Source organism: Myotis brandtii, unplaced genomic scaffold, assembly GCF_000412655.1.
Source record: "Myotis brandtii unplaced genomic scaffold, ASM41265v1 scaffold96, whole genome shotgun sequence".
Classification (NCBI taxonomy): Eukaryota; Metazoa; Chordata; class Mammalia; order Chiroptera; family Vespertilionidae; genus Myotis; species Myotis brandtii.
Genome location: NW_005371972.1, coordinates 763,841 through 775,314, shown reverse-complemented (window position 1 = coordinate 775,314; position 11,474 = coordinate 763,841). Strand labels below are relative to the sequence as shown.

General features: G+C 54.4%; 1 protein-coding gene across 1 annotated transcript in view; it reads right to left on the bottom strand.

Annotated features, from left to right (window-relative positions):
- The window catches only part of FHAD1 (forkhead-associated (FHA) phosphopeptide binding domain 1), a 101,836-nt gene that overhangs the window by 37,501 nt on the left and 52,861 nt on the right, over positions 1 to 11,474 (bottom strand). The window contains exons 14-18 of the mRNA XM_014533287.1: positions 7,162 to 7,232; positions 5,204 to 5,356; positions 2,438 to 2,545; positions 2,096 to 2,203; positions 1,184 to 1,288 (exon numbers count right to left, since the gene is read on the bottom strand). Coding sequence (XP_014388773.1) covers positions 1,184 to 1,288; positions 2,096 to 2,203; positions 2,438 to 2,545; positions 5,204 to 5,356; positions 7,162 to 7,232 — 545 coding nt within the window. The remainder of the gene's footprint in view (positions 1 to 1,183; positions 1,289 to 2,095; positions 2,204 to 2,437; positions 2,546 to 5,203; positions 5,357 to 7,161; positions 7,233 to 11,474) is intronic.

Below are 11,474 nucleotides of genomic sequence, written 5' to 3'. Positions count from 1 at the left end.
CCCCTCTGCCGGGCACACCATCCTCCCTACCCCACCTAGACTCTGACCTCACCTGGCAGGTGCTTCACAATGAATGCACTGACCGACTCCTCCCAGCAAACCCCTGGGTGGTTCTGCCCTGACACCCACATCCCAGCTAGGTCACAGAGGGCAGGGGCCGGCCCAGGGTCGCACAGCATGTAAGGGCAGGGCTGGGATTTGACCCTTTCAGCCCCCCACGCCCCTCCCCCCCCCACGGGCTCACCTGGCGCGCACTCTGTCTCCCGCGTCCTTCCCCTGCCCTCATTTGGCTTCCATTTTGCTCCAGCCTCAATTCCGTGCCTTATGTCCCTGTCCCTGTCCCCGGGCTCACTCAGGCCTCTGTCCTTTGCACTTGGCCGCTTTACCCAGTGACATTCTCTTCCCCCAGATGCCCCCTCTCTCCCCAGGTCACCTCCCCAGAGAGGCCCTGCGCTCCCTGCCTGCAGGCTGCTCTCTAACCCCCCTGTGGAGCCACCATGTGCATGTTTAGGTGGTTGTTTGCCCCTCGCCTTGGAGTGGGCTCTTGTGCCCTGTCTTTCGTGAGGACTGGTTGGGGAGGCTGGGTGTGGGTGTCCCCAGTTCTGCTGGGCCTGGAGCTCAGACATCCCCCCCTCCGCGATCCCTCTCTCCTTCTCCCTCCCCTCTCCCCCTCCCCCTTAGGTCCCCCTCTCCTTCCCATCCACTCCAGAAGGCACTGAGCCCCGGTCATTGCTGTGACCACCGAGTGAGCTCGTTACGTTCCTGACTTCGAGTTGGAGTGTATTCCTCCCGCATCCCTGCTGGATTGCATCATAAATGCCTTTCGGTGAAGAGGAGGGGGAGCTGGCTGAGGGCCTGACCCCGACTCCACCCCGGGGTCATCCTCTCTTCTTCCCTGTGTGTGACATGCGTCTCCAAGTACTTCACGTCTATGAACTCACTGAACCTCTGAGGCAGGTCTGTCACCACTCCCGTTTTACCGATGAGGAAACAGGCACAGGCGGTTAAGTGGTCTGCCCCAGGTCATGCAGCTGGGAAGCTGTGCGAGGTGACATTGGCCACTTTGGCTGGCGCTGCCCGCATCTGCCCACGGGCCCACACACGCTGGCAGGCACAGAAACAGCCTCGCGCCTGGCTTCGGGTTCCTCCCAGCTGCCGCAGCCACTGACGCCTGCTCCCGTACCTCCTTCTGCTGGGTGAGGTGGTTCTCCAGATCTTGCACTCTCCTCTTTTCGGTCTCTAAGGCCTCCTTTACTTTCTTCTCATGGGCCACGCTGCTCTCCAAAACCTGCAAACCGATGACCGGTAATGTGCCGGAGAAACTCATTCTGATGATGCTAAGAATAACGACGCCAGCTCAAGGGCTAGAGTGGTCTTACAGGCCAGGGCCCCCGGCCAGCACTTCCCACTCTCGCAGGAACCCTGTCAGAGAAGTTAGCGCCCCATTTCCTAGATGAGGAAACCGAGGAACAGGAAGTGGGTGCGAGCCCCAGGGCCACGCAGTTTGTCGGTGGTGGGCGGGGATAGGAACCTGCGCTGAGGAAAGAGCCACCTGCATGCAGGCCTCGGTAGGCAGCAGGAGGGCAGGGAGACCGGCCTGAATTATTTCGGTGCCAGGCATCGAATAAGAAGGAGAATTCCGTTAATAATGGAACTTGCCGATCCTGGTGGGCTGCCCTGGGCTGGGTGATTCCCCGGTGGTGGAGAGGTAGGCTGGGCGACGTTAGGAAGTTGCTCAAGGATCCACCCAGCCCCGAAGTCCCAGAGCTCCGTGATTCCTCCAGCTCTGGGCTTTGGGTTCCAAATCTCCACATAGTAGATGCCCGTGTCCCAGTCCCAACGTCGCTCCCAAGCCCTACCTGGGGCTGTATTTTATGCTGTTTCCAACTTCCCAACTGGCCGTCGAGGCTACGACTCTATGGTTCTCTCCTAGAGTCCCCCAGGCCTCTTCCCAAAGCAGCTGAGCCCTCCTGAGGACGAATTACTCTGGGAGAGCCGCACGCCACTGCACCCACCATCCTCTGTGCTTCTGAACGTACTTCCATGACCCCCGGGCGGTCAGGGCTGCAGCCGGCTGTCTCCCCGAGCTGCCTACCTCCTTCTGGCGGCTCAGGCGATTCTCCAGCTTGTGGACTCTCCTCTGTTCTTCCTCCAGTGCTTCCTTCACTCGGCTCTTCTCTTGCATAAAGCTTTCCTCCAACGCCTGCAAGCCAATGAGCGCTGGTTAGTAGACCTGGTTACCATGGCAGGGATCTGGCCTCGGTGCCAGGCGCTGCGTCGGTTAGGGCTCCACAACTCACAACGCCGCAGGGAGGCGGTGGCCGCGGAGAGCCGGGGACTGGAGGCGGCAGGCCCTGATCAGGGCCCGGGCCAGGCCTTGCTCGTTGCGCGGCCTCGATTGGGGCCCACACAGACTCCGTCTCCTCGAGCTGTATACCTTCCTCTGGTGGCTTAAGCGCTCCTCCAGCTCTCGGACTTTCCTCTGTTCTTCCTCTAACGCTTCTTTTGCTCTGTTTTTCTCTTCAGTAAATTTCCCCTCCAAAGCCTGAAAGTCAATGGCGGTTGTTTAACAGTCCTGGTTACTATGGCAGGAATCTGACTCTGGGCCAGGCCAGCGGTAGAACCTGGGGCTCTGACGGCAGCTCTCCTGGGTGAGTGACCTCGGGCAAGTGAGGAGCTACAGACGCCTCAGTTTCCCTGTCTGCACAGTGGGGATAGCAATGGTGCTTCCTGCATTGGGTGGATGCGAGGAGCAGATGAGATGAGAAACATGAAACGCTGGGCACATGCTAGCCATTCATTAAAAGGGCTGTCACTTCTCCTGTCATCTCTGCTTTGCAGAGGAGGAAATAGGAAAGCCAGATGAAGGAATCTGCCCGGTTTACTAGTTAACCACATGAGCAGGGATTCAAACGCTGGTCCATTTGACTCTAGAGCCTGCGTCCTAAACCACGGCTAGCAAACTATAGTCTGTGGGCCAAATCTGGCCCTCTGCCTGCTTTTTGTAAATAAAGTTTTATTGGAACACCTCCTTGCTCATTGTGGATTGCCTATGACTGCCTTCACAGTCCAACGATAGAGCTAAGCAGCCACGGCAGAGACCGCAAGACCTGCAAAAACTCAAAGTCGATGCCATGTGGCTCTTTGCGGAGAAGGCTTGCCGACCCGGATCTAAGCCATTAGTGCGTGCAGACACCAGGCGAGGGATGTGAACAGATGATAACACAAAAGAATGGTAGCTTGGTAAAGGCACCTAAAATTTCTCACCATTGAAACAGAGCCCTCAAACAAGCCAGGGATCATGAGAAGCTTAATGAGTGAATTCTGACACACGTGCTTTCAGAGAGGGTCGGGGGACGGCGTCATGCGGCATGAAAAAGGTGCATTTAAAATCGGGGCACCCGGTGCTGAAGTCTGAGACAGCACTTTTCGATGAGTGCCTGGGGCCAAGCTGATCAATGCTAAGTGTCTGGGGAGCGATGACCCTGGACGGGATAGGAGTGGTCTGGAACAGTGTCTCTGTCTGGGTGGGCCCCTGGCTGCTTCCCCTTGGCAGGGGGTGGTGGGCCCCAACATTGTTTTATTTAAAAGGGGTTTGAAGCCGGCCCTTGAAACCCTGCCTCTGTCAGGGTCGATGTTATAAGTGGGTGTCTGGGCGGTGTGGAATGTGGTGGGGGTCACCATGCACCCACAGGGAAAAAGCCAACCCCAAAGTAAAAATCAGAGCAGACATGTGGAAAGGGCAGAGTTAATCAGGGGGAGTGAGGAAGTGGCGGAGGGTTCTGTGAAGGTGCTGGAGACTTGGCTTTTTCTGGTTTTAGCTTCCTCTCTGGGATGCTAGCTTTTTGCATATCTAATTGTCCTTCAAAATGGTCCGCTTTGGTTTAAGTCTATCGCTAATATTGCCTCCAGGTGGCAGAAGGACAGAGAAAGAGAAGAAGAGAAAGGAGGAGAGAGATTTGAGGAGAAGGCATGAACTGGAGGATGAAATGAAACAGGCAGAGGTCTCTGCCTCTTGGAGGGGCCTAGAGAGGGGGGCGTGTGACCGAGAACAGACTAAGCCCGAGGTCACGGAGCTCTGGCGCGTGAAAGACGGAGGAAGTGGCAGGGCAGTCCTCCGGGGGAAGAAAGGAGGTGCTGGGGAAGGGCTGGGGCCCAGGGGATCTGGTGCTGCTGCCTGGAGGGGCTGGGAGGAGAGACGGGATGTGGTGGAACCACCTGGAGCGCTGACAAATGCTAGTGCAGGAGCCACACCCTCACCCCAGTGAGAGCAGAACCTGGGGGCGGGGGAGAGGGACAGAGCATTCATATGTTTTAATCTCCCGAATGACAAAAGGGCAGCCGAAGTCACAAGCCACTGGTCCAAGATGATGGCCACGAGGTGGTTAAAATCGTGGTGGTCTCTAAATATCAGAAAGAGACGAGGCTGGGCTTCTTAAGTGCCGTTTCCTGGCCTTCTCCGGGGATTCTAATTCCGGGGGTCAGGGGTAGGCCCCAGGACCTGTCGTTTTAACCAGTGTCCAGGTGGTTCTCATCAGGCAATTGTGGGAAAAGCTTCCTCGGAGGCTGTCGCTGGAAATGTGGTCTGCAGACCTGTGCCGGCCGCATCAGCGGGGAGCTTGTTAGACATGCGGGTGCCCGGCCGCACCCCGGACCTGCTGAGTCAGGATCTGCGCTTTAACAAGACCCCCAGGTGACCCTCAAGCACCTTGGAGCTTGAGAGGTGCCCCTGTAAAGTGTCCCCTAGTACTTGGCTTGTTTTCTAGAAAAGCGAGCAGCTATTTTGGCCGTTCGTTTTCCCTGGTAAGTGTAAGGGAAGAGCAAATGACTGGAATCAATATGTGTAAAGAGAAAGCAAAAGACTGAAATAACATGACACTGGCCTTGCAAATACTTAGAACAACCCAGGACCTGCGGTGACGACTCCGATGGTAAAATCATCTGCAGCATTTCAACAAATGAGCTACCAGTTCTAGAAATTTCAATAAGCTTCCCTTTTCAAGTTGGTTTTGCTCTGAGTTTCAGAATTCAAGCTCCATGTTAACTCCTCCAACATCATTCGCTCCTTGGAGTAATTTCGTCCCATGACACCAAACGAGGACTTGCTGAGGTTTCTCCATCTAAGGACACGCTCTTAATTTGTCATAGAAAAGGCCATTGCCTCCATTTTCAGTAGAAAAAAAATAAATGACAGGGACCTCACCGCCTTCTCTTCCATCAGCCGCTTGACTCTGGCCTTCAGCTCCTCCTCTTGCTGTTGCTTCTCTTTGCTCAGCTTCTCCTTCTCTGCCAGATGCTCCCGCAGTGTCTCTTGCAGCAAAGACTTCTGAGTTTCCTCAGAACTGCTGATCTTGATCTGAAATGAGAGAAAGGACACTGAAGCTAATGGGGGACAGGGCTAGGGCAGCAGTCTTTTCCATGTTTTTTGGTTTTTTTTTTACAAGTCGTTTACCTTTGTGGGGAGGGACAAAGCTTTATGTGAAACTTTCTTAAACACAAGGAAAATCTATGCTTAGCCTGGTTACTGGTAGGAAAGCAGTAGAGTACCGTGGTTAGGAGCCCAGACTCAGAATCTAGATAGAATCTTAGTTCTAGCTTTTTCTAGATGCTTCTTCATGTAGAAGATGAGGTCAATAATAGTGTTTTAAGGATTAACTGAAGTAGGGATGGAAAGCTTTAAGCACATAGTAGGTGCAGAGTAAATGGTAGCCAGAGTCATTAATTATTATTTGCCGAGTGTCAGAAAAAGCAGGGAGCTAGGGCCAGAAGGCCTGAACTTTTGTCTTGATTCTTCCACCAACTAACTGTGTGACATTGAAACAGTCACCTAGCCTCTGGATTCGTGTCCACATCTGTAAAATAAGGAGAATGAACTAGATCTGGGGTTGATGAACTGCGGTCTGCAGGCCTACTGTGGTCCACCACCTGTTTTTGTAAATAAAGTTTTATTGGAAGAGGGCCGTGCCCATCATGCGCATGCATTGACGTGTTTTCTGTGGCGTCTTTGCTCTACAGCAGTAGCGTCGAACAGGGGTGGCAGAGACTGTGTGACATGCCAAGCCATCTGCGAAGCTCTATTTACCATGTGGCCCTTGACTGGGAAAGTTTGCTGACCCCCGGACGAGATGGTGCCCGTGACTGACCACAGTGGTGGTCCCAACACTCCACCCTCCTGTGTCTTTGGCTACGTGACTTTCAGTGTCCACCTCTATCCTGCCCAGTGACACTGCACTCAGCCATGTGACTTGCTTTGGCCAATCCTATATAATAAGAGAGGAATATGCTAATTAGCCATTACGCCCTGAGGCATAACGACCAAGCACCTCAAGACCAGATCACGGATCAGCAGGAGGGTGGGCCATTGAGGTACAAGCGGGCTGGCAGCAAGCTATGAGGGGGGACGGAGGGGGAGGGGGAGCTACAGGAGGGTGGCAGCAACCTACTGGGCACACGGATTCGTGTGCAGGGCTACTAGTGGGATATAACAGGCGTAACACAAACAGAGAATGATTGCGAAGCTCTCCATGACCGGTCCTGCTTCTCTCTTGCCTCTGCTAACCATGAGAGCATGCTTGGGCCGCCTGCTGGAGGAGCGAGGACACACCGAGCAAAGCAGAGCTGCTCTGGCTGAGGCCAGCCTGGACCGGCCGAGGGCAGGCCAGCACAGACCAGAGCAAGGCCATCAGGGTCAGTGGATACCTGGCGGCGGCCTGCAGGCAGTGGGCAGTGCCTGTGGGATGCCTCTCACGTGGTGTGGGTGTTTATTACACGGCGTTATTATGGCGATGACCGTCAGGGCGATACAATCCCGGAGGATCACGTTGCCTCTAAAATGTTGACAGTCTGTAACTTTTGGTAATTCTGCTGCCTGGACTCTGGCCAGCTACACCTCTTCCACTGCATTGGATAAGCATAATGTTCAAGATCTGATGGCTTTGAAGCCTTTCGGGGTTTTGATGGAGGGGAGCCAGCATCCTGCCCTTGCCGTCCTGGGCCACCCCAGCCAGCCTGCCTGAATCCCTTCACGTGCAGATGGAGATACGGGTTCACCTGGTGGGGGGTGTGGACTGAGCCGCTAACAGGTGAGCAGGGTTAACATGCACAGCGCTGAGTAAACGCCGAGGAGGCGCCGGCCTGAACTTTCCAGAAGCCGGAAGTTACCTGAAGTTCCTGCGTCCGGCTCGTGACTTTTTTATAATGTTCCAGAAGACGCTTCAGATACAGAGACAACCCTTGAAAAGAGAAGCGAGAAGAAGGTAAGTATCTACTCAGTTCACCTCCTTTGCTTTCCAAACAGCATTCAGCAGAGCTTGCCGGCAGGTGGGCGAGGGCAGCACTGCCCTCCCATCAGGAAGACGTGAGCTGCCACCCAAACTCGTGCTTCCGAAATGGTTCATCAGCTTGGACGGGCTCCGAGCACGTTTCTCTCTGGAGGTGGCAGATGAAAAGCCGTCCACGGATCACCTGTTGACTGAGTACCCACCGTGTGCAAAGCCGTGAGCTGACGGCTCAGGCTGAGGGACAAGGTCCAGAGCCTGAAGGAGAACACGGTGCTGGGAGGACCCTAAGGAGAGGCGGTCAGCAGAGAGCTGGGCATGCTCAGTTGGCAAGGCCAGCCCAGCTCATCCAGGGTCTTCGTGGGCCTCCTGGTGGACATGGCCCCGGCCAGGGGCCCCATCTGGCCATCTCTGCCTGGAGTGGCTGATGACGCATGCGGAGTGGAGAGTTTCTCCGTGAGAAAGGAGGTGAGAGAGGAGGACCAATGGATGCCCTGGAGGAAACACCCGGGTAGGGACAGGATTGGAGAAAGGGGCTGCTCAGAACAAACCAAGACCATCAGGAGAGAGGCGGGTGTGCCAGGCCCGGGAGGGCCCAGGGTGAGAGGGTTTTGAGATAGAGAACCAAGCGTGTTGGGTAGGCCAGAGAGAACTCGGGGCCAGGGGAGGGTGGCGGGCCGGCCGGGGCGGGAGGGCTCCATGGCGGTTACTCAGCAGGGGCAAAGCCAAGAGGCAAAGACAAAGCAGGATGCGGGCAGTGAAGACAGAGGGCGTGCCACACTCCTTCAAGGTCATCGGTGAGACAGGAGTGCGGGTAGCGGAAAGGGAGCTGAAGAGGCAGGGGCTTCCAGAGAAAAATTACCACCTGGAAGGGCATGCTTGAGGGTAAAGAGAAGGAGTGAAAGAAAGAAAGGCGGAAGGCGCCAAAGACAGGGGTCACAGTTCAGGGCCCTGCGCACACAGTTCTCCGGGGAGAGAGAGGAGGGCGACACAGGGAAGGAGGACACGGTGGGGAAGGTGGGAGGAAGGGAGAAATGGCAGGTACAGGGAGGAAGGGGGATGTGGAGCTGAACACGCTCGTGCGGGGGCCCTGATCTCCGTCCATGGCACTTTCTGAGAAATTCCATCACGGAAGAGTGAGAATAATGTACTAGCTACCAGGTATGAAGCACCTGCTGTGTGCCAGGCACTGAGCCAGGAGGGTACACACATTTTCTCATCGTTATGAGCAACCCGGCAAGGAAGTGTGTTTGAATTTACAGGCGAGACACAGAGGCTCAGCAAGGTCTGGTCAGCGGTGGGATCAGAATTCAGACCCAAGTCTGTCTTTCTCTTTTAAAGAGGCCGGAGGCTCCAGAGTAAAGGGCTGGGTCAGTTCACGGGAAGCGTGTGTGGGGAGAGGTGTGCTGGGAGGAGACCTAGATGACACAGAGGCGAGGAGGCCTGGGTGGCGTTGGCCGAGGCGGCCTGGGTGGCGTTGGCTTGGGCTATAAGAACCGGGCGCGCGCCCGGATTTGCGGTGGTTAAATTGGGCTGGGGCTGGGATTGTGCTCAGCTGCAACCTGTGACCCAGGGACCCCAGGGGAAGGATCAAGTCCTGGGTAGGACCCAGAGAGGGTTAAGGACAGGAGGGAGTCAAGGTGGTTGAAGGGAAGACAGGGTGAGTGATTATGTTTCTAGATTCAACGATGAACAGTGATCAAAACGAGATTTCTCTCTTTGGGAGAAGGAGCAATTCTTCCTGATAGTTCTGGTTACAAAAGCTGCATGTGCTTAGTACAGAAATCAAACGTTACTGAAATCCGCCTGTGGAAAACGCACTGCTGTATCTTCAGTGGCCGGCGCACAGTAGGCGCACAATAAGCAGTGCGGAATGAGGGAAAGTAAAGGCCCTACACGCTGGGATAATACTCTCCACAGCAGGGGTCCTCAAACATTTTAAACAGGGGGCCAGTTCACTGTCCCTCAGACCGTTGGAGGGCCGGACTATAGTTTAAAAAAACACTATGAACAAATTCCTATGCACACTGCACATATCTTATTTTGAAGTAAAAAAACAAAACGGGAACAAATACAATATTTGTATTTGCATGTGGCCCGTGGGCCGTAGTTTGAGGACCCCTGCTCCACAGGTTTGTCTTTTTTTAAAAATATATATTTTATTGATATTTTACAGAGAGGAAGGGAGAGGGATAGAGAGTTAGAAACATCGATCAGCTGCCTCCTGCACACCTCCTACTGAGGATGTGCCTGCAACCAAGGTACATGCCCTTGACCGGAATCGAACCTGGGACCCTTGAGTCCGCAGGCCGACGGTCTATCGACTGAGCCAAACCGGCCAGGGCAACACAGGTTTGTCTTTTTTCCCAGATTTTTCTTTTGATCAGATACTGACATTAAAAAAACAAAAACAAAAAAACAAAAATGGGAGTACACTATGCATATTGTATTACAACTTGCTTATTTTCACTTAAAAATACCGCGTAGCTCGGATATCAGAGAAAGAGAGACTCCTGCGCACGGGGGAAGCCTTCTGTTTGTGACCAAGCCTTGCAGGAGGAGACACAAACACTGCGCTGGCGAAGAAACATGTCGAGCCTGTTCTTTCCCTTATCAAGAGGCGCCGAGAAACCAGGTGGGAGGCGTGGGGAATGAAATTTCAAGGTTCCTCCTTAGATGTTTCCTATCTCCCCAGCGGGACCACACGGCCCATCCTCCGCCAATCAGATCTTTCGTAGCAGCTCCAACCTCTGGGCCTCTTACGACATCGCCCAACAATGCAAGGGGCTTCCCTCTCCTGTGATTCTCCCGGGGAATTTATTTCAGGATTTACAAATAGGATTTAGCTTGTGAGGTCCGTTTTGTCTCTTAGGACAACATTCTAAAAGGCAGGTGGCATGGTGGTGCAGAGCAGGGGCTCTGAGATCAGAGGGACCCGGACTGAGTCCGGCTTTGCCAAGAGGCAGCTGGGACACTCGGCCCATTGTCATCTCTCCAGGAAGGTGGCCTGGAAAGTGCTCTTTGGGTTCAGCCCAACTGAGCGCTCACGGCTAAGAAAACCTCATCTGCTGCCAAGTGGAGACGGGGCGGGGCTGCGGGCACAGTCTCCTCAGTGTGAGTAGATCGGGCTGTACGCCTGTGCTCCCACCCATCCGGTGGCCGCATTAAGTCCACAAGTATTTGAGGCCGACGGCGATGGCAGGTCACATTTATGAAGGCTCCGTGAGCCAGGCCCGGCGATGTGTGTGCTCATCACATCATTTAACCCTCACAACAACCTTTTGAGATTTTATCCCCGTTTTATAAACAGGCAAACCGAGGCACAGAGAAGTCAGGTGACTTTCTCACACAGCTAGCAAGTGCGCAGTGGAGAGCCAAAGCGTGGCTGGTCTCCAGAGTGCAGACTCGGAACCATCCTGCCGGGATGCGCGTGGGGCTTTCCCTGGGCCTGGCTCGGGGTGGGCATCGGATACGGCTCACTCAGAGAACGAAAACACCTCGCTCTGTCCCTGCCCAAGCTAATGGCACAGCCTGGAGGCCTGAGCAATATTAAACAGATCTCTGCAGATCTCTTCTCTACTAATGTGCACTGTGGGTCTACAAGGACAGGATAAAGAATGGTGACCCCCAAATAAAATTCTCTCTTTCTCCATCCCCGCCCCCCCTCCAGTGCTAGCCACCATCATCGCTGGTGACCGCCTCCTCACTGCTGCTCCACGCTGCCACCTTCCAGGGCATTTTCCACTCATGGCCAAGATGACCGTCTCCAAGTTTGGTGGTTTCCTTCAAAACTAAATACACTCTTCCCACACAATCCAGCAGTCCCGCTCCTCGATCATTCTCCCAAGGAGTTGACAACTTACTCTACACCAAACCCTGCCTACGGACGTTTAGGGCAGCTTCACTCACAATCACCAAAACGCAGGCGCAAGCAGGATGTCCCTCCCTCCGTAGGAGAAGGAACAAGCTGTGGGACCTCCAGACCACGGAATACCATTCAGCACTAAGAAGACATGAGCCACGGAGTCATGAAAGACATGGAGGAAATGTAAAAGCTTATGACGAAGTGAAAGAAGCCGGCCTGAACACGCTATACACACACTGTGCGATTCCAACTCCATGACCTTCTGGAAAAGGCAAAACTATGGAGACAGTAAGACGACCAGTGGCTGCCAGAGGCTGGCGGTGGGGGGTGGG